The 23,845-nt window shown below is 44.6% G+C and overlaps 1 protein-coding gene across 1 annotated transcript in view; it reads right to left on the reverse strand.

The window, feature by feature from the left end:
- Window positions 1-19,997: 19,997 nt before the first annotated feature.
- SMC3 (structural maintenance of chromosomes 3) overlaps window positions 19,998-23,845 on the reverse strand; it is a 36,323-nt gene continuing 32,475 nt past the window's right edge. The window contains exons 28-29 of the mRNA XM_015424823.1: window positions 21,737-21,843; window positions 19,998-20,818 (exon numbers count right to left, since the gene is read on the reverse strand). Coding sequence (XP_015280309.1) covers window positions 20,747-20,818; window positions 21,737-21,843 — 179 coding nt within the window. The 3' untranslated portion in view covers window positions 19,998-20,746. The remainder of the gene's footprint in view (window positions 20,819-21,736; window positions 21,844-23,845) is intronic.

Here is a 23,845-nt window from a genome sequence, read left to right on the forward strand (position 1 = left end):
GCATGCGGTCGGAGATCGGTATATTACAGAGGTCAATGGAAGTTACAGCAAGTGCGCAAAGGATTGAAAGTCTTAACCAGTTTAAATCCAAGTATTCAAGCATAACTCATTTGTGACTGAGCCTAGCTTATATTAACAATGTGAATGGGGCAGAAAAGCATCCTGGCAAAGATTATATTCTTGGCTTGGCATCCTGAATTTCTGCTCTAGCTTTCTCTGTCATTTTATCAGAATGAACAAAGGAATTTCTATCCTAATAAATACATTGCAAACATTAATTTACTGCAATGACCAGACGTGATTTTTCTATATGGCACATGGGATTTTGATTTGATCAGAATTAGTATGGGTTTTTATTTATTTATTTATTTATTTATTTTTCATATTTATATCCCGCCCTCCCCAGTGGGCTCAGGGCGGCTAACAAGGACAGGCCGTTCGCCATGCCATATATAAAAACATGTAAAAACATAATAAAACATCCAGCATTAAAACCACAGTACTCAATCTATTACTAATGTCCTAAATCCAAGATGGTAAGCATGTTATATTACCAAAAGATGGTTAGCATGTTATATTACCAAAAGGATTACAACAGGCCACAGAATTTAGAAATTTGTGTTAGCCTTATTAATTAAGTTTGAACCCTGTGTGCAATTCAACTGGTTTCAACATAATCAGCCAATTTAGTTAGTTATTAGGGTTTTTTATATCCCAACTTTCTCCCCTCACAAGGGCCACCAAGGCAGCTAACAAATGAAAACATCTATAATAAAAGGGGACTGAGGGGCTATGGCTCAGTGGCAGAGCATCTGCTTGGCATGCGGAAGGTCACAGGTTCAGTCCCCAGCATCTCCAGTTAAAAGTTCAGATAGCAGGTGATGTTAAAGACCTCTGCATGAGACCCCGGAGAGCCACTGCCAGTCTGAGTCAGTCTGCTACTACTGACCATGATGGACTGATGGTCTGATTGAGTATAAGGCAGCTTCATGTGTTCAAAACCACTTAAACCACCACTTACAAAATACAGATTAAAACGATGAAAACCAGAGCTAAAATACAAAGACATATAAACAACAATTAAAGCATCAGTCAAGCAGGGGAGATCACTGAGGCAATGCCAAACAAAACAAAAAACCCTTCACCTGCTGACAGAAGATGGCAATAGAAGGGGACAGACTAATCTTCTTGGGAAGAGAGTTCCAGAGTTTCCGTGCCATGGCTTAGAAGACCCTCTCCAGGGTTGCCATCAGAAGGCAGGGGCACCTGAAGCAGGGCCCCCAAAGATGATCATAAGGGTCAGGTGGGAGTAGGTGGTCCTTCAGGTATGCTGGTCCCAAACCATATGAGGCTTTAAATTTAGACCTTTCACCTATGTTTTCCTGTCAGAATTGGATAGAAGGCATCTGGAGATTGTCCCTCTGTGCAGGGGTCATTTCGTAGAAAAAGAGCTAGGGGAACTCATTAGCATAACTCATTAGCATATGCCACACCCCCTGACACCAGGGGCCCGGCGGTGGACCTGCAAGGCCAGCGGGAGTGCAAGGAAGCCCCGCCAAGACCCTCCCTGACTCCAGGCAGGCAGGGGTGGGGAGAGGCGGGGAGGAAGCAACTTACCCTCCCTCTTCTCCTGCCTCCTCCTGGCTGAATGAGGGCTGGAAGCGGGGCGGCCGGAAGCAGGGGGCGGGGCTTCATCATGTGCCCCGCCCCCCTGCACCTCACCCAGGGGAACTGCGTTCCCCCGTGTTCCCCCCCCCGAAATGACCTCTGCCTCTGTGCAATAAGTCATATAGTCACTAAGCCCTTAGAGAGAAACCTTATCACTCATGCTATATGCAGAAAGGCCAGGGTGAAAAAAGATGTTTGACAACAAAAGTGCTTGCATAGTTTAAGAACTCAACCCACACAAGTTTAATCAAGTGAACTAGGGTTGCTTTCACATGGGGGCAATTATTTGTTTTGCTCTCATTGGGAAAGAAAAGGCATTTTAAGTGGCAGTGGAGCCTCCACACAAAGATTTTCTCTACTATTTCCTCTTGCAAACTTCATTTCCTTCCTCTCACTTCCAGCAGATTTTTGCACATTCTTTTTTTTAATCATTAGTAGGAACCAATAATTGACCTGACAAAAACCCCGTTGGCAATGGTGATAGGAATTGGCAGGCACAAGAAGAAATGGTGCCAGATGTGGTGGCCATCCACACTTTCCTCAAACTTCCCTTGGGTACAATTTTTCTGGAATGATCAAACACACAGTGTAGCAGAGGAAAAAACTCAAAAGGTGAGCAAATGCACACTATTGTGCAAAAACCCAAATAAAAACCACGGCCACTAGGATAGCAAAGCAAGAGCAACCTCAGCCATGTCTAACACGAAAGAATAAACCATCTCCTGAGAAGCTAACCAATTTGTCCTGGAGGAATAGTACTGTATTCCCCACTGAAAGTAACAACAATATGTTTTGTCCTGGAATCTAATTTTCTATGCTATTAAGACCCTTACAAAGTGTTTCCAAAACCATACAATGCTAGCTTGAAGACTCATTCGATCGCATCAGCAGATGCTGCAGGAAAAAGTGTTAATGTTATTCTTAGATTTTTTTAAAGAAAGAGGGCTCAGGCTTTATACCTGTGGCTCTAAAATTATTTCAAGCAAAATCCTTAATCCTACAAGCTAGGCTTCAGCAGTACATGGATAGAGAACTGCCAGAAGTACAAGTTGGGTTTCGAAGAGGTAGAGGAACTAGAGATCAAATTGTCAACATTTGGGACTTCTGGTTTATGGCGGCGCGCTAGCAGACTCACCTCCCGGACATCCCAGGGGTGAAGCTGCGCTCCAGTCGAAAAAGGGGGTGCACAGGTTCACAATCCCCCCCAGGGGCCCGGCGAAGGGACCCTGGCCATGGAACTTTTAAGAGGTTGCCTCTTCGACGGCGGAATGCCAGAGAATTGAGGCACCTCTTCGTTCTGATGGTTCTCCATGCTGTGAGACCGTATGGACTTAGTGACGCTGACCGGGGCAAGCGCAGGAGATCGTACGGCAGAAATGAAATGAAAGCAAGGTCGAACAACCAATTATGAACGTGAGTCAATTCCGAAGCGTTTAAAGGGAAAAAATAGCTCCCCACCCCACCGAACGGGAAAAAAAACGAGCGGGGGAGGAACGCCTCCCATGCGCACGAACTTCTGAGCGATTGAGGGGGGGAGCGGAAGAAAATGCGAGGGAAACTGCCCAGAAGTACTTACCAAAGCAAATCTAACCGGTCAAGCGCACATTCAGAGACTTTTAAAAAATTTGCAAAAGTAAATAAACAATAAAGATGGCGGGGAAGAAGGACAGAGAAAAACGTTTGAAAGCAAAAGGGTCTGAGAGCCCGAAACCGGAAGTTACCAGTGAGGTGGCAAAGTCTATAGCGGATTATATGCACCCTCTGCTGGAACAGCTGAATAACTTCAAGGAATAGATGTCTATAGTCACTCAAAGCATTACTGCACAACAAACCCAGATAAACGATTTGATACAAATAATGAAGCGAGATGCTGAGAAGGTAAAGGAAGTGGCTGTAACTACACAGAAGGTGAAGAAGAAAGTGCAAAACCTGGAAAGGAAACAAATCTCAATGGAAGATCAACTGTTGCAAGTCCAAATGGAAAAGGCCAATATGATCCTTCGTTTCCAGGGCATGCCAGAGAACAGAGGGGAGAATCTTAAAGAAGTGATGAGTGAACTGCTAGCCCCAGTGACAGAAATGATGGAGGAATCGCTGCTTAACGACATGGATGTGGTCTATAGATTATATTCAGGCTACATAAAGAAAAATAATCTGCCTGGGGAAAGGGCAGCAGCCCCAAAAAGTCCTTACAAGCTGCGGAAGAGAAAGGGAAAGGAGAAGTAAAGGCTGAAGGACTCTGAATTGTGCCTTTGAGACTTTTGTTATGGGATTATCGGGGGTACTGTTTCTAGACAGTTAAATCTAAGCTTTAAAGGAAAAGTGTTATAAATGTTTGACTCAGTTTATAAAGGGATCAATGATGGAAAGACTTGATGTAACTAAGCTAGTTGGAGGATCTCCTCTCTTGGGCTTTTAGTTAGTAGTAGGTTCTTTACTTTATCCCGTATATGTAGTTTCCCCTCCCTTTTCTTCTGTTGTAGTTTTTGTAGTGATAAAAAATAATAAAAAATCCCCTCCGGGGGCTCAAAAAAAATTGTCAACATTCGCTGGATTATAGAGAAAGCAAGGGAGTACCAGAAAAAACATCTACTTCTGCTTCATTAACTACGCTAAAGCCTTTGATTGTGTGGATTACAACAAACTATGGCAACTCCTTAAAGAGATGAGAGTACCGGACCACATCATATGTCTCCTGAGAAACCTGTATAAGGGTCAAGAAGCAACAGCTAGAACCGGATATGGAACAACTGATTGGTTTAGCATAGGAAAAGGGTACGACAAGGATGTATATCCTTGACTTTTGACTTTTTGACTCAAGGGTATGTGCAATAGGGAGAGAGGGGGTCAGTCACGCAGGATCCTTGGTGTAATGTATTCAGATGCTGCCCTGAATGCATTAGGAGGTATGTGAATCCTCCCATAGAGAAGCCATGCAAAGCTTCAAGCTTCGGCAGGGATTCGCGCCGAAAAGTATTGTGGCCAATCAGATTTGAATGTATGTAAGCGGGACCGCTTATGATTGGTCGTTCATGCACACAACCTGATAGGTTGGTTTAATGTACAGTAGGTGTGGCTACATTAGCCCGGAGTGTTTAAATACCGAGCAGCTGAAATGGACAAGCTGTTCGGGCTATGAGGAGTTGTACCGTGTCAGAAGAAGTCGATTGAAGAGCTGAATAAACTTGAGTTTTGCTGAATCTCTCTCTGACTATTATCGTTAAGCACGGACTTAACAATTGGCGACGAGGATGGGATCCAGGAGCGGGTAGGCAGCCCCGCTGGTCCCGACCCAACGACGGACAACCAAGAGCAGCAGCTCGCCGTGGCAGAGCAGCGACAGGCACCACCAGCACCGGTGGCAGCGATCGCAGCTATGGCCAATAGCCCGAAGTTCGAGGCATTCGAACCAGCGACCGAGGACTGGGACGCCTACCTGCTGAGGTTCGGGTTCCACCTCGAAGCGAACGACATCAACACGGAGGAGAAGAAGCGAGCCACCCTCCTGAGCTCTTGTGGCAAGAGCGTGTTCGATGTCGCCAGGTCTCTGGTGGCACCAGCAGACATCGGAACAGTGCCGTTCAAAGAGCTGACGGAGAAGTTGAAGGCACACTTCTCCCCGCAACCGTCGGAGATCGCTAGCCGGCACGCGTTCTTCAAGAGGAACCAAGCGCCCAACGAGACCGTGTCCGATTTTGTAGCGGCTCTACGTAAAGCGGCCAGACCGTGTAACTTCGCCGACGTAGAGGAGGCCCTGCGAGACAGGCTGGTGTGTGGCATGCGGGACGAGCGTCTGCAGCAGCGCCTGTTCGCAAAGGCGAAATTGACCTGGGCCGACGCCTACAATGAAGCCATCGCAGCGGAGACAGCGGACAAATCGACCCGTGAGGTGCGTCAGCGTCTGGCTGCAACAGAGCTACGCGTTCACCACCAGGGGTCCGAAGGAGAGCGTGAGGGCGCGGCTGAAGACGTCTGCGCTGTGAAAGGGCCTAGCAGAAAAGTTGGCTTAAAACTCAATATAAAAAAAAACTAAGATCATGGCATCCGGCCCCATCACTCCTTGGCAAATAGAAAGGGAAGTCATGGAAGCAGTGACAGAATTCACATTCCTGGGATCCAAGATCACTGAAGGTGGTGACTGCAGCCATGAAATTAAAAGACGCCTGCTCCTTGAGCAGAAAGCTATGACAAACTTAGACAGCATGATAAAAAGTAGAGACATCTCCCTGTCAACAAAAGTCCGTATGGTCAAAACAATGGTATTCCTAGTAGTAATGTCTGGCTGTGAGAGTTGGGCCATAAGGAAGGCCGAGCACCGAAGTATAGATGCTTTTGAGTTATGTTGCTAGAGAAGACTCTTGAGAGTCCCTTGAACTGCAAGGAGAACAAATCAGTCAATCCTAAAATAAATCAACCCTGACTGTTCCCTGGAAGGCCAGATACTGAAGCTGAAGCGCAAATACTTTGGCCACCAAATGAGAAGGGAGCACTCACTGGAGAAGACCCTGATGCTGGGAAAGACTGAAGGTGAAGGAAGAAGGGGATGGCAAAGGATGAGATGGTTAGACAGTGTTATCGATGCAACGAACATGAAATTAAGCAAACTCCGGAGCACGACAGAAGACAGGAAGGCCTGGCATGATGTGGTCCATGGGGTACTGAAGAGTCAGACTTGACTGTGCGACTGAACAACAACTCTGGAAATATCTCTTAGAAGATATGCAGAAATCTGTAACTTATACGGTGGCAAAATTTTGTACTATAACAATTAGAAAGTGGAAATGTTTGGAATTATCATAATAGTTATTTCTGAGCTCCGAGTTTTATGAGTATTAGATGGTTTTAGATGTTTTGATCTTATGCTGGTTTTTGACCATAATAAACATTGACTTGACTTGTTTCCAAAACTGAAATTCACTCATGTCGAGTGCAACATTTCCCGTTTTAGTTTATTTAAAACCTATAATCCATTATAATATCAATTATTGTACTGCTTTTCCTCAACACTACGTTCATCTAGTGTCCATTTGATCAAGTAGATGTGCTTGGTTCATGATCCAGAGTTTGCTGGACATAGCTAGCTACCAACATTTTATAGCGCCCAACCTACATTTTGGGAGTCAGCAACACTTTAAACATACAACGCATTATTTGGAATTTCTTGTGTTTAATGCTGCTATAAGGAGCAAGGAGGAAATTCAATCACAGACCTATATCAAATTTCTCACTTTAGGTAATCATAGAACAAATAAATTTTCCTAGAAATATATTTGGTTATATTTATTTGGTTTAACTCCAATAATAACTATTTCCCAATAACAACCATTTATATTAACTGCATTCATGTGTCTGTGGACTTGTATCTCTACAGTTACCTGGTGACAGCTATATAATGGCTGCTACAGCTTACCTTTAGTCAGACAATGAAGATCTTTGTGCTGTGATGGCAGCTGCTGCTGGAGAAACATTTTTAAAAAAATCTGGACAGCCAATCAAATTTCTGGGAGCCAATCAGAAGCCTTGCTGAACTAAAGCCCCATCTGGCCTTGCCCACTTTTTAAAAACACTTGATGGGTGCCAGGAAATGTATCAGTGTGTGCCATGGCAGCCAGAGACACAATGTTGGGGACTCCTGGTGAAGAGATTTGGTATTGTGGCTTCAATGTTTAATTTAATTACGTAGTTCACTCAAACCATGAAGCTGGCAGGGAAACCACACTGGAAAAAAAATATCTAGGGCTTTGTTTGATCATTTAGGGCCCACCACCTTGGCCATGTAATCATGAAACATAAAAGAAACAGAAGTTATAATTCTTAGGATTTAAAGAGGCTCACACAAATACAAAATAAGCTCTGAGAACGCTATGTGGCTGTAACAGCCAGAGTCCACATGGTGATGGTTCCTGAGTTAAAATGATCATCACACGTCTATAAAGCAAGGCACTGTTGGGCGTCTCAAATGTCTCAAGTATCAGAAGTTGTTTTGCAATCTATTCCTTCATATTTTCACCAGGCATTCCCCCCCCCCCCCCGCTAGAATACGAACATTGCTGTATGCGATGAGAGTAAATTGGGGGTGGGAGACATTGATTCAGAGGAAGAAAAAACTGATTCAAGGGAGTGAAAGGAATGCAGCCATTTCTGGAACAAACAAAACAGATAATTACCAGTGCATGAAATGTAACTTGAAACAGCTGCGTCAAGCTTCCAGTAGCACTGAAAATTGATGCTCACCCGCTGTGCTTATAAGTAGGCAAGCTAAAAGCAACTGCTTGCTTCAAGAAACATAAACTACTTCACACTTCATTCATTAGCCTCAGGACGTATGGCACCTGAAGGCAGTTGCACTTTGAAGTTATACAGTGCTATTGCACTAATATGAAACAGCTGGCAAATTCACAAAAAAATGTTGGGCTATAGGGTTTAACCAGATTAGATTGTGTTAGATTAGAGATACCCTCTAGTGGCCAAAACAAAGTTTGAGTCCAGTGGCATCTTTTAAGACGAACGAAGTTTTATTCAAAGTGTAAGATTTGATGTGCAAAGCACATTTCTTCAGACAAATGGAATGGAATCTCCTCAAGGGTTACTGCTGGATTCTAGCTTCATTCTCACATCCTTTTGTTAACTCTTGCATTTATGTGCCAATTTGCTGTTATCCATTGGTCTTACCAGCTGGCAGCCACCTGATCCAATTTTAGCTCTGCATATGCATCTTGGCTCTGAGTGACCCTCCCCCAACAAGTAACCCCCATCCTCTTTTTTCCTGTAAGTAACCCTTGAGGAGATTTTATACCATTTGTCTGAAAAAGTGTTCCTTGCACACGAAAGCTTACACTTTGAATGAAACTTTGTTGGTCTTAAAGGTGCCACTGGACTCAAACTTTGTTCTGCTGCTTCAGACCAATATGGCTACCCACCTCAATTTTTCCTCTAGTGGCCAGAAAACCATGTAGCAAGGACAGCAACAATGTGCTGAATTCCCTCCCCCTCACATGCATGCATAAGAAATTTTGAAGCAACTTTGAAATGTTGCATTCTGAAGTAAAATTGGGGCTGCCAGATCCCCTTGGGGGGGGGGTGCTCGCTCTAGGGCCCCACGACTGGCCCTGATCCAGGACACAGGGGAACCCTGCCTCCAAAGTGCCTGGATCGGGCCAACATGCCTGGTGTGATGATGTCACCCGGAGATGACATCATCATGTCAGGCACATTGCTGGGGGGACACTCTAGCCTTTGGCCTGAAAATTCTATGGTATCATAGAGTTTTCAGGCTGAATGCTAGAGCATCCCCCGGCCACATGCCTAGCCCAATGATGTCACTTCCAGGTGATGTCATCGCAGCATGCGAACGCAATGCGCAATGCATGAAACTCCCAGACAATGAGCTTCTCCCCCCCCCCCCCCGCTGGACAAGAGGTGGGGACCTGGCAACCGTAAGTGAAATTCATGCTTTAAGACTTGTGTCCATTGCCCAAAGCAGCCATTTTCTCCAGGAGAACTGATCTTGGAGATCTCCAGGTGCTGCCTGGAGGCTGGCAATACTAAGGGGAGGGCCAGACCGGTACATTTGAGGGGTAGAGCCTGGGGAGGGCAGGGTTTGTGGTGCGGAGGGACCTCAGCAGGGTATAATTCCATAGAGTCCATTGCCCAAAGCAGCCATTCTCTCCAGGAGAACTGATCTTGGAGATCTCCAGGTGCTGCAATACTAAGGGGAGGGCCAGACCTGTAGATTTGAGAGGTAGAGCCTGGGGAGGGCAGGGTTTGTGGTGCGGAGGGACCTCAGCAGGGTATAATTCCATAGAGTCCATTGCCCAAAGCAGACATCTTCTCCAGGAGAACTGATCTTGGAGATCTCCAGGTGCTGCCTGGAGGCTGGCAATACTAAGGGGAGGGCCAGACCGGTACATTTGAGGGGTAGAGCCTGGGGAGGGCAGGGTTTGTGGTGCGGAGGGACCTCAGCAGGGTATAATTCCATAGAGTCCATTGCCCAAAGCAGCCATTCTCTCCAGGAGAACTGATCTTGGAGATCTCCAGGTGCTGCAATACTAAGGGGAGGGCCAGACTTGTAGATTTGAGAGGTAGAGCCTGGGGAGGGCAGGGTTTGTGGTGTGGAGGGACCTCAGCAGGGTATAATTCCATAGAGTCCATTGCCCAAAGCAGCCATCTTCTCCAGGAGAACTGATCTTGGAGATCTCCAGGTGCTGCCTGGAGGCTGGCAATACTAAGGGGAGGGCCAGACCTGTACATTTGAGGGGTAGAGCCTGGGGAGGGCAGGGTTTGTGGTGCGGAGGGACCTCAGCAGGGTATAATTCCATAGAGTCCATTGCCCAAAGCAGCCATTCTCTCCAGGAGAACTGATCTTGGAGATCTCCAGGTGCTGCAATACTAAGGGGAGGGCCAGACCTGTAGATTTGAGAGGTAGAGCCTGGGGAGGGCAGGGTTTGTGGTGCGGAGGGACCTCAGCAGGGTATAATTCCATAGAGTCCATTGCCCAAAGCAGCCATCTTCTCCAGGAGAACTGATCTTGGAGATCTCCAGGTGCTGCCTGGAGGCTGGCAATACTAAGGGGAGGGCCAGACCTGTAGATTTGAGGGGTAGAGCCTGGGGAGGGCAGGGTTTGGGGTGCGGAGGGACTTCAGCCGGGTATAATGCCATAGAGTCCACTGCCCAAAGCAGTCATTGTAATAGCTGGGAAATTTTCTGTAGGGGAAATGATGTGCTGTGGCTGGGGAACACAGTGATTTCTGGGAGATCTCCAGGCCCCACAGGGAGATTGGCAACTCCACTGACCATTTAAGGGAAGATTGGGATATGTATTTTGGCAACTCCAGTGACAGTTTAAGGGAAAATTGGGATATGTATTTTACCTCAGCACATATTCAATGACTTTCAACAACAAACTGTTTAGCATGTTAGAGGCAAAGGCCAATCAGGCCACATATGCAAATGACCTCTGTGTTCTGACTGGCTACTGGGGGGAGAGGAACAGAAAATTGTTTAGAATATTGGAGGCGAGACTCAGGCAACGCAGCGAGTGGATAGGGACAGCTTCTGAGTGACAGATCAGGGAGCAAACCTATTTGGGAGGGTGTGGAACGTTCAGGAGAGTCCATGACCAAAACAGAATTATATATAAGGAGAGATTCTAGAAACAAAGATGGCTGCATTCAACATTTATTTATGTTATTTATAGTCCGCCTTTCTCACAAGGACTCAGGACAGATTACACAGGGTGTGTCAGTACAAGAGACAAAAGGTGACATTCAGTGACCAATGCATTAGGATTTTAGAAGTCTGGAGCCACCAGAAAGAACTGAAGCACAGCATAAGTGTTAACATGATACATTAAGTGGTACCGAAATTACAATAAGCTACACACAGCAGTATAGACCGCGGTCCCTAATCATTTATTCAAGCAAGTTTGTAAAACTATTTTGTACAGTGCAACCCTATTACTTGTGCAGAGAAGCCCTCTTGAATAGTTCAGCTTTGCATAGTTTGCAGAAAGCCAGGAGAGTGGAAGCTTTCCTGACCTCCTCGGGTAGCCCATTCCACTGGCGGGAACTACAACAAAAGCACATATACGGGCCGTTGTTGATTTTGCCCATTTGCAGGTTGGCACCTGCAGAAGCCCCTGCTGACTTGAGAAAAGTTGATGTGGTAGAACATAGGGAGAGAGGTAAATAAGAGGCGCCAAGGCCATGAAGGGCTTTGTATGTGATAGCCAGTACCTTAAACTGGGCTCAGTAACCGATGGACAGCCAATGGAGCAGCTGCAGAATGGGAGTAATATTCATGTTCCATCTAGGTCCAGTTAATAGCAGAGCTGTGGAATTCTAGACATTGTAGTTTCCAAGTTGATTTTCAGGGGAGACCAATATACAGTGCATTACAGTAGTCTAGTCTTGACGTTACTGTGGCATAGATCCAGGTGGCCAGGTCAGCCATATCAAGGTAAGGGGCCATCTTTGAGCTAGGCTGAGTTGGTGGAAAGCTTTTTTTTGCAGCTGCATTAAGTTACTTCTCTAGTATGACCCCAAGGCTTTTAACTGCGCTGCACTGGCTGCCGATAGCATACCGGATTCACTTCAAAGTGCTGGTTCTTACCTTTAAAGCCCTGAATGGCCAGGGTCCAGCTTACCTAAAGGACCGCCTCTTCCCGTATGTTCCCTCAAGAGCACTGCGATCGGGGAGTCTCCACCTCCTGGAAGTTCCGGGCCCCCGAGACATCAAGTTTGCCCAAACTAAGGCCAGGGCATTTTTGCCGGCGGCTCCTACCTGGTGGAATGAGCTCCCGGTAGAGATCCGGGCCCTGCGGGACCTTATACAGTTCCGCAGGGTCTGTAAGACGGAGCTCTTGAGTAGGAGTCGCCGCCGCCACTATTCCACCACCGTGATATGATCTTATCATCTACCCCTATCATTGGGTGTGGGGGGGTAGATGCCGCCCGGCAGAGATGGGGAAATATCGTTCCTGGCGCTCACGCTATTAATAACGCAGGCCACCAATGTGGGATATCATACATCTTGGAGAGTGTTAAAGATTCGTAGAGCACCTTTTTATTATGTATGTAATAATGTTTTATTGTATGTTTTATTGTATTTTACTTTTAATCCGGCATTGCCGCCTGTTAGCTGCCCTGAGCCGCTTGGGTAGGGCAGGATATAAATCCCAAAAATAAATAAATAAATAAATAAACTGAGTCTGCAAGGGTCAGCTGAACTCCCTCAAAAGTGAGGAGAGCAGTGTCCTTCAAGACCTCCTCTTTCCCAACCAGCATTACCTCTGTCTTTTCAGGGTTTCACTTCCATTTGTTCACTTTTAGCCAGTTAACCACTGTGGTTAGGTAGCAACTGAGGTGTGTGGAAATACCACTGTCTGACCTGGAAGCTCTTTTCCATAATCTTGATGGAGTGGAAATGCCTGAAGAAACTCTTCATGGCTGCTCAGTGTACCCTCTAAGAGCAACAAAGCAAGCAGGCTTTCATGATCTCCTTGGCTTTCTACTAGAAATTTTAGTCAATGACAGTAACACCATGTTATCTGCATATAGCAATATTGGTACTTTGGACTGCCCTGTTGCTGGAGGCATAAATTCTGTACCCTCAAGTCTATTGACTGTATCATTTAAATACAAATTAAACAAGGTAGGAGTCAATATACACCCTTGCTTTACCCCCTTCTGCACAGGTATATTATCTGTTAAAACACCTTCCTTTTCAACATTAACCTTGACAGTAGTGTTGCAATGCAGTTGTCTCATCAAAAAAATCAACCTGGGATCAATGTTAAGATTTGTCAATTTCAGCCATAATCTATCCCTATCCAAGGAATCAAAGGCCAAGGCCAGGTCGATAAAGGCCATGTATAAAGCTTTTGTTGGGCCTCTGATTGCAGCTGTTGCCAAGTAATATAAAGTTTGACTATGTTCAGTTGTAGAGTGCTGTTTTTTGAACCCTATATGCAGGGGGTGAATCAGGTTATTCTCAATGACACAATCCTCCAGTTTATTTTTTAGATATTTACTATATAGTTTAGATGCGATGGACAACAGACTAATTGGTCTAAAATTATGAGGGTCCTTCCTATCTCCCTTCTTATAGACTGGTACCACAATACTTGTAGTCCAACCTTTAGGGAGTCTACCCGTGTTATTAATTTGGCAAAAGAGTTTCGTTAGTAAAGGGGCCCACCAATCAATAAATGTTTTAAAACATTCTTGCAAGATCAGATCCTCTCCTGGGGACTTGCCTCTTGGCAGTGACTCCACCAATGATCTCACTTCAGATTCTGACACGGGAGGCCAATTCGACACAGTAGATAATGGTTCACATGAATACAAATTCTCATGGTCACTGCTAAAAATCTTCAAAAAATGATTATACCAAACTTCATGCTGGATAGGAGAATCTAAGCCTGAATATACACTCCTAAAACCAACAGTGACCAGGTCCCAAAATCTGCTGTCATTTTTATTATTCACGGCTTTCTGCAGCTCAGACCATGTAAGTATTACTTCCAATACCACAAATTACTAGGATCCGAGGGGTTCTTTTTTAGAACAAATCAAACCCCTAAGTTCCTGTCTTTGTCCACAAATAAAGAGTGACCAGACTAGTCAATCTGAAGTGAGCTGAAATACAAAAATATTTGAAGAAGAAGAAGATGAGATTGGATTTATACCCCACCCTTCACTATCCAAAGAAGTCTCAGAGAGGCTTACGAACTCCTTCCCCTTCCCCTCCCCACAACAGACACCCTATGAGGTAGGTGGGGCTGAGAGAGCTCTTGACAGAAACTGCTCTTTTTCAAGAACAGCTCTTATCAGAACGATGGCTTGCCCAAGGTCATCCAGCCAGGTGCAGGTGGAGGAGTGGGGAATCAAACCTGGTTCTCCCAGATTAGTGTCCCCGCACTTAACCACTACACCAAATTTGAGAGAGCGGAAGACTAAGAGAAATGCTATGGAGCAAGATGATCTTGATGGGTACATACCAGTTTTCTGTGGTTATCCCAGCACTGAAGTCAGATACTGGGACTGAGACTGAGTCAACAAAATTGCCCCTGAATTCTACTGAATGCCAGGATCCGTGGAGAAGAGCCATAACTCGTGTGACAGAGAACATGCTTTACATGCAGAAGGTCCCAAACACAAGCCCAAAGCAAAGACCAAGCTGTTGCCTGTCAGAGAGGGGCTCAGTATGAAGCAACTTCACATCTTCCTCAGATAAGATATAGCAAAGGTTTTTCAAACAGTCTTATTTGGAAGCTTATTGGGAGTTCCTCAATGAAAAGAATGCCTGAAAGACAGCTTGCTAACCATTACTAATATTCCTTTGAATGCAAGCCCACAATCGCTCTAGTGAGGCCCAACTCTGCCACCTGTGAACTGTGTGCACTCTACAGCTTACGCAAGAATTCTGTGTGATTTGCAAGGATTCCGTGGCAGTCATGCAAAGGAGAAAGTATTATCTGAAAGTACCATCCTTGAAAACATCTGCAATATGTGACAGCTATCAATACTGTCAAATATTAAATATCACTGCATATTAAGCAAAGGGAGCAACAGCTGAACGGTCATATCAAATGGTCAGAAAATAAGAACATCTGGAGAAGAGTCAACATCCAAACACACAAGGAGAAAGACAGGCTATAAATAAAATAAGTAAACAAAAATAAGTTACATGGAAAACAAGATGTTATGGGTGGGGGACTCTCCGCACCCCCCACGTTCCAATGTGTTCTCACTCTGGTTTTCTGTTCTTGAAATAACAATCTCCTATTGAGGCATTATAGCAAGAACCCTCAGCAAATCTATGAAATGGTAAGACCACGGGGGAAAGTTGATAATAATTTTGAAAATAGTTTGATGCACACATTTTTAAAATGCACTGAATAAAGTGCTCCTTGGGAGTATGTACATTTCGGGCAAACAGAGAGCAAACCCTTGCATATATTATAAAAGCACTTTGAAATAGTAACATGTTGTTTGGTAACAAAACAAAACATGAAAGCCTTGGCTTGTGTCCCTGCCCAGCATTCAACAAGTTTACCCTACAGTGCTACCAGCTGCTAGCGTGCCTTGCCAGTAGTAGGAAATACACACTTTGGATGATCTATTTAGGCTTGCATACTTTAAAACACAAACGTGGAACTAATACTACATAGCTTGGACACCAGTCCAGTATTAATATGAGAGTAAACAAAAAATATTAAACCAGACTAATTTTCCCCCTGTTAATGGAGAACAGCTGATGGCTTGGAGTTACCCAAGACTGCCAAAGACCTTATGTGGGATTTCCACGCACAGAACATGAGTCCCCTGCCTCTTTCCTCCTGCTGCAGCCCTCAATACCCTTCCAAAGGCTGTTCATGGAAAAATGATGATGTGGGGGGTCAGAGGTCTGCATAAAGAGGCGGAAAATCAGCAACAATTCCCCCTTACATCTGTGGAAATTATTGGTGGGATCCCAAGCTGATTTATCTGCCTATGAAGATAGGTTTGTTTCTATAACGTACATTGCACAATGGGAAATTATCAAGGGAGGTGTCAGAAAGTAAATCCCCTCGTGAGCCATAAATATTATGCTTCTGCTAGTCAATTCTGCATGAAAACATGATGTAGGGAAAATGTTAACCCATATCTCTTTAAACATGACAGTGCTGAGAACCTGGCTTGCTTGTGTACATACCCATAATAATAATGTTGTTAATAATTTTGGCTTTGGCATAATCTATGTGATTAAAATTGGCAACTAAAACTACATGCTTGCACACTTTCTCAAAAACTCCAAAAGACTGGTGAGGCAGGGCTTCCCTCTGCAGAAGCCATGGAGTTTCCCTCAGGAAAATACAGTTCCTTAAATTTTGCCAGCAGGCCACCTTGGGCTGCAGCACAAATATACAGGCTGACTAGCTGCCACTCTGCATTTTTGCTAATTTTCTTTAGTTACAACACAAACCACATGATACCCTAGACAAGCAGCTCTGGGAAATGAAGAGATTTTACTGAAAACAGCAAATAACTTCTAATTTAGAGCCAAACACATTGTTCTGCTGGATTCTGCACAGCCTGGAATGTTAGCTCTAAATATCTTCTTAGATCTCCTTCATATTGTAATGGAAACTGCAGCTTTATTTTTCTGCAACAAAATCTTTTTCATTATATTGGATATTTATTTCCTCTTTGTACTAGAAATTCTACTTTGTATTATGAGCTGGATCTGCCGAAGATAAACTTTTATAATAATCAGCCATGATGAACTAGATTATGTTTCAATCTAACAAGGAGTACTAGTTGCATGGGGGTAAAAAGCAACACAGGAGGACATATTTCTGAACCGTACAGCAACCATTAGCAGCTGGTCAAAACTGGGCAATTGGGCTTAAAGAGTACTGGCATCCTTCATCTGGGTGTTTAATTAAACAGCATGAGTGAAAAAATGCACTTCCATGTAAAGATCTAAGATGTAAACACAAAATATACAGCTTCTATCGTGTGTGTTTTGATTTTTTATCATATATATGTGTGTGTGTATATATATATGTATATACACACACTTGTGGGATCGTTATCCCATTCCTCACACCTTTGCTTCTCCCCCTACCTCTCTCTCACTCTTTCACACTTCTGTCTCTCCTTCATGCATGTTACTTCCTCTTTCTGACCTGCCATCATTCTTTTTTTCCTGCGTCCCCACCTCATCACTCTCTTTTTGCCCCCATCACTCTCTCAGCCTCCTGCCTGCTTCCTCCCCCACCCCACACAGCAGCAGTGGTGGCGGTATTCCCAGCCACCCACCTGCTTCCTCTCCCCTCACAGCAGCAGTGGTAGCTCTCCAGGAATCACAACAGACCTCCCAGCTACAGAGATCCGTTCACCTTTGGGGTACCAGCTCCAGGCTGGGAAATTCCTGGAGATTTGGGGGTAGAGCTTTGGGACAGTGAGGCTTGGGGAGGCAAGCAGCCTCAGCAGGGTATAATGCCATAGACTCAACCCTCGAAAGCAGCCATTTTATCCAAGGTAACTGATCTCTGTCACCTGGACAAGTTGTAATTCTGGGTGATCTCCAGCCCTCTTGGAGGCTGGCAATGGTAGTTCTCATGGAGGAAATGGCTGGTTTGGAGAATGGAGTTTATGACATTATTCCAGTCTGAAGTTCCTCCCCGCCTTAAACCCCACCCTCCTCAGACTCCACCCCTCAAATGTCCAGGAATTCCCCATCCTGGATTTGGCAACACAATTTCCTTCCCACCCAACCTACCCTTATCTGTCCTCAGCTTTCCGTCTCCACCCCCCCCCCCCCCCCCCCCACCGAGGCTCCACAGTGGGGACCAAAGCAGCTTACATCATTCTCCTCTGCTCACAACCCTGTGAGGTAGTTTAGGTTGACAGTATGTGACTGTTCCAAGGACATCCAGTGAGCTTCCATGGCGGATTGATTTGAACATGGGTCTCCCAGACCCTAGGCTGAAGCTCTAAATGCTGCACCACACTGGTGTTCATAGGGTGGCTGTTGATGAACAGTAGCAAGCAGCCAGGCCTACTTGAGTCATGCAAATCAGGTGGTATCAAGTCACCTAGAGGTGCCGCCTAGGGATGCCAGCCTCTAGGTGGGGCTGGGGGATCCCCTGGAATTACTGCTCATCTCCAGATTATAACTTCCCATGGAGAAAATGGATGCTTTGGAGGGTGGACTGACACTCTATGGCATTGTACCTGAGGTCCCTGTCCTCCCCACCCCCAAATATCCAGGAGTCTCCCAGCCTGGATCTGACAACCTTACACACACACCCCTGCCAGTGGCTGGGGGGACCTGGCAACCCTAGACTGCTGCCAGGCCTAGGGTTGCCAACCTCCAAGTGGGGCCTGGAGACCACCATCAGAATCACAACTGAACTCTAGAAAGCAGAGATCTGTCTCCATGGAGAACATGGCTGCTCTGGAAGGTGGACTCTGTGGCATTATACCCAGCTGAGGCCCCTCCCTTCCCCCAACCCAGCCCTCCTTTAGAGTCCACCACAAAACCTCTAGGCATTCCGCAGCCTGGCACTGGCAACCCTTGTCAGGCCTGGCCCCAAGGCTCCCTCCCTCAAAGGCCAAAATAGGCCTGGAAAGGGCCCTCCTTCCTCCCCCCCATCTTTTACTGACAGAGCCAATTACAAGTCCCATCCCCCCCCCAAACGTTCTAATCTCTCACCGTTGATACCTGAAGCAAATCCCTGCAGAAGCCATTTCGAAAGGTACTGGGGGGGATTCAACCCTCCCTGAGGTTTTTTTTTTTTTTTTAAACTTTTTGGATTTTTCTGTAGACCCAGAAAGTCCCCTGCATCTGTAGAAAAAGCTGTTGGGGGACAGTGAGCCCTGTGTTGGTGGACACAAGTATCCACACAGAAAAAAAGAGTTTGGCTGTTAGATATATACATGAAAAGTGGTTCATACTAATTAGACAAGTTTTCACCATTTGTTGTAGATTGCTACAACTACTTATTCATCCAGTGTAAGAGAAGAGCTGTGCTCCATTTGGAGGATTATACCTCAAGCAACACAGCTACCTGTGGAGCCATGATGTGGAGTATTAGCCAACAAGAGGTTTGTTGAATCCAACAATCTGTGGACACAAGGATCATAGATCTTTCCTACATTCCCCTTCCCCCAGCAGATCCATCCACACTTGAACGTTGATTCCAGGGTAATCTACCACTTCTGTCAGTGCAGTGCAGAAACAGTGATTTCATCCCTTTCCACCTCCACACCACAGCTCACTGACCTGAACAGCTATTAGTCCAAGCAGGTCCTGTGATCTGTGGAATAAACTTCCCTATGTATTTATAAAAATGTAGGCATGGTGTGCACAACGTGGATAGACCTCTCTCTCATAAAAACAGAACTTGGGGTCATCACAGAAATCAAAAGGCCACAGATGTAGGCCAGACAAAATAAATTCTTAATTCAACCCATAATTAACTTGTAGAACTTAATGCCAGTGGTTGTAGTGATAGCCAGAAGCTTAGATGGCTTGAAAGAGATTAGACAAAATCATAGAAGTTAGGGGTAACAATCACTGTTAGCCACGGTGGCAGAATAAGTCTGTCATGTTCAGATGTAGTTTCTCACTGAATACCAACTGTGAGAGACAACAGCATCATTCAGGAAGGGTGACAGATTTGGGATTTCCTATTTTATTTTTGTTTTAAGTGAAAATGTTTTGAACTATTATTGCAGACCACCTTGAACAATGAGAAAAAGCAGGATATGTTTTAATAAATAATAATGAAAACATATGCCTGCTTCAACCATTGTCCGGCCATATGGTTGACTCCTGGGAGAACCAGGATAAACTTGAACCAGCAAGGCTCTTAGATTCTTACATTCCAATCTAAAAAATGTCTTCGACTACTTTGAATATTGCTACTTCATTTAGCAAATAGCAGTATGAACATGCCAAATATGTGACGACTATTCTAAACACTAGTAAAGAGCAATTAACAGAATTAGTTAACTAGGTATTTGTTCAAGCATTACTTCAGGCAACTATTGGCATTTCCCCCCACTATTAGCACAAAGTACAATTGATTTTTGTGCAATGTGAGGCACAGGATAAAGTCCATTTAACAAAAGTCTCAACCAAATTTTAGCATCTGACTACTGTTGTGTTTAGTGCATGAACCCATCAGCCAACACTTGCCTAGAAGTTCTGTAAAACATTCACAAAACAAGAATGGTATATTACAGTATTTTAGTTACACTTGAAAATTGTTCAAATCAAGTTTTTCTTTTATCTTCTTTCATGCCCATGCTTTCCAGGAATCAAGATGGTGGGCAGACAAGGAAGATTTATTTAGCAAGAATGGAAGCTGTGCTTTTTGGGGGCGGAGGAATGAGATTGTCTGTCAAACAGAGCAAAGTACAGGGAGGAACATTCCATAGGATTATGACAAGAGGCAAGGAAGAAGAAACTGATTTGACTGAAAGCTCTCTTGGAACATGAATCAAAACTTCAGATTAACAAGAGTTGTAGAAATCCAATGCAATAAAACAAACCAGAGGCTTTAATTCATCTTCAAATCAGTAAACTCTGCTCTAAGGTACCTGTCTGCATACTGTTTCTCCTATAGCTAAAATGCATTATACATGAAGTAAAGATGGTAAAGAGCACAGCAGTTTCCCCCCAAAGTATATAAATTACAGCATTAAAAGACAACATTTTATTGAAGCTATTTAAAAAAAAAAATCACTTGAGGCAGTATAAATGATAAAATAACTGGGAAGTAAGAGATGGCACATGGCAAACATTCTTTTAAACAGGAAAAAAAAAGCTTTCCAAAAATCCAAGAGAATACATTTTCCAAACTACAGCCAGCATAAGGTAACATTAACAGGAATTTTATAAAAGAATACAGCAACACACACATAAAACAGACTACAAAGACAATGGAAGATCCTAATTCAGGTGACCTAGCTAAGTTCGAAAGCTACTTTAACAGCGACTATGTATTTCAAATTTACACAGTTGCCTGATATAGGCACAATATTTTACACATCTGCCTAGCAGACTGGCAGTCCTCGTCCACCTAGCCATGAGTAGTATCGTCTTCCACAAAGTCTTTGGCCATCTCTGCTGTGATAACGTCAATATGACTGACCTGTCATAAAAAAGAAACACACTTGTAATCAATAAAGATTACAGCTAAAATTAAAACTAAAACCCCCCCCACTATATCATATGTAGAAATTGGATATAGATGGATCATGTTTATAATGGAGTAACAGATGTGAATGATTCAAACAGTGCAGTCTGCAAAGTCGCGTCTCCACCAAGCTGTGTATTCAAACTCAAAGAATATGGAAATTGGGTACAAAATCCAGCTTCCCGGGAGTCTTAATTTTTTTTACAAACCCTTATGCTTGCAAAGATGTATATGGACAAATCCTGGTTAAATCTTAAAACCAGAAAACACCAGCTCATGACCCCAGAGCCTAGGCACAGAGGAAGTGTCTGTGCATATGCTCCTTCCCTGTTCCCCGTCAAGGGAGGCGATGTATGGAGTGAGACACTGCTCCTGCAGAGTTACACTGTGCAGAGATCAGAAACTGCAAAGACTGGGAGCAGGCCCAGCACACTCATGCCCACTCTCCCTCCCTGCACATTCGCTCAACACACAAAGGAGATCGTGTGTCCTTCAAAATCCTTGATTTTGTAGAAAAAGCGGGGTAAAATGTTTAGTAGTGGAGTGGGTGGGGGAGCAAGGGCCCAAGCATTTTACTACATAATAAAAAAGGGAAAAATCATACCAGTCTGTATAACTTCCATAATTTACAAAAGTGCCAAAATCCAGACTTTCTTAACACACAATTTAAAAAAATGTAAATCACATACAGCCCTACTGTTAAACCTATCTACAGAAGTGAAAATAAAAATGAAACAACCATTCAACTTTTTAATATGTATCTGTAAATGTATCACTTCTTGCTACCATATAATAGATACAGTCTGATTATAAGCAAGCAACATCATTTGGAAGTTAGCTTTTGGCCACAGCCTATTTTAGAAACATGCATACCTTATTTCTGAATTTTACACCATAGAACTTATCCGCTGACTCAAGCAGTTCAGGCCTGAAAGTCGTGGTAATGAATTGAGCATGTTCTGCTAATTCCATTATCATATCTAAAAATATAATAAAATATTTTTTATTTTTCTTACAATTTGTAGTATATTTCTTTAGTACGTAAAACTTAAATGCAGAGGCTTCTACTATAACCATTTGTAAAAACTTTTTAAAATTTAGTTTTCCTTCATATTGGGTTTCTTAAATTTTATATTATATTCTACCATCATATACCATAAATAACTGATTAATGGAGTTTAATGGTTACTTAAACAGATTAATCCTTATTGTGAGCATATAAACTCCAAATTATATTTCAATAGGCACATTCTGTTCCAATGTAATGCAGTATAGAATAGGAGGCTGGACAGAAGAGATCCATGCTGCATGCCCTGGTTACATCTAGATTAGATTACTGCCAATGAACTCGGGAAAGGGGGGGAGGGGCTGCCATTAAAAGAATTTGGAACCTTCAACTGGAGCTAGGATGTTGACTAGAGTGGATTGTTAGGGGCCATATCACTCCAGTCTTGGCACATCTAACAATGGCTCCCAAACTGTTTCCAAGCACAATTCAAGGTGCTGGTGTTGACCTTTAAAGCCCTATATGGCTTGGGACCAGCATACCTGCAGGACCATCTACTCCCTACAAACCTACCCAATTGCTATTGTCATCATCCAAGGACATGCTTCAAATACCCCCCACCTTCTGAAAACCAAGACCTTCTTGGTTGTAACAAAAACTCTGGAACACTCTTCTACAGGGAAATTAATTTGTCCTCTTCTGTTGCCATCTTCTGCCAGTGGCCAAAGATGCCCTCAGTGAGCCCTCTTGTCTGTCATATGTTTTAGTTTGTGTAGTTTAATCTTGGTTTTAATCAGGGGTCTTTTGGGGCTGGAGCGCGCCAGAGCACCGCTCCAGCAGCCCAGGAGCAGGCGCAAATGGTGGTGGCGGCGGCAAGCCCTGCCTCCAGCTCCCTGCACTGAAGTACTGGGGCCAGGGGGAGGCGTGGAGAGCCCCGCAGCCGGATTCCCCGGGCCCGCGCCGAAGCGCTGGGGCCGGAGGGGGGAGGCGCGGAGAGCCCCACAGCTGAGTTCCCCGGGCCCGTGCAGAAGCGCTGGGGCCGGGAGGGGAGGCACAGAGAGCCCTGCAACCAGGTTTGCCGGGCTCGCGCCGAAGCGCTGCGGCTCGGGGGAGGCCTGGAGAGCCCCGCTGCTGGCTTTTCCCGGTCCGCGCTGAAGGGCTGCGGCTCGGGGGAGGCCTGGAGAGCCCCGCTGCCGGCTTTTCCCAGTCCGCGCCAAAGCGGTAAGGGATCCACGGGGGTGGCAGGGGCTTGATAGGGGGGTGGGAGAGCCTCCCTCCTCCCATCTCTTTGCCATCTTTCCCTCCTTATCTTTCTCTTCCTTCCTCTCTTTCGTTCTCTCCTTTTCCTCTTCTTCCCTTCTCTCTTTCTTTCCCGCCTTCTTTCCTTCTCTTTCTTTCCTTCCTTCTTTCCTTTTCTCTACTCTCTCTTTCCTTCCCTCTTTCCTCCTTCTGTGGCCCAACTTTAGTGAGGCCAGCTGGGGAAGGGAAGAGGAGACTTTTGAAGATGCCTCCCCCCCCCGCTTCCCCTTCTGACACCACTTCCGGTGATGTCAGGGCGTGTGGCATATGCTAATAGCCTAGTAGCTCATTAGCATACTGTATGCTAATGAGCTCCTGCAGCTCTTTTTCTACGGAAAGACCCCCAGTTTTAATTATGCATTTTGGTTTAGTTTTAATGAATGTTTAAGTTAACCACCTCAGCAGAAGGTGAGGTATGAATTTTGCCAATAGATAACAATAATACTAATAATAGAACTCTTATAACAATATATAACAAATTTCTCAATTTTTGCAAAATTAGGATGTGAAAGAGTAAAGGAACATATTTATTAATGCACCATCTTACTGAGGATTTGGCCCCATCCCCTTCAGGTACTAATAAATCTTGGGTGTGGCAAAAGGCATGAGTCCAGAACCAGCCTGAGATATAATTTGCTGTGGCTTTCTTTTTGGTTTATGTGAATAGCTACGTTTGT

The sequence above is a fragment of the Gekko japonicus genome, unplaced genomic scaffold (genome assembly GCF_001447785.1).
Source record: "Gekko japonicus isolate JY-2015 unplaced genomic scaffold, Gekko_japonicus_V1.1 scaffold974, whole genome shotgun sequence".
Classification (NCBI taxonomy): Eukaryota; Metazoa; Chordata; class Lepidosauria; order Squamata; family Gekkonidae; genus Gekko; species Gekko japonicus.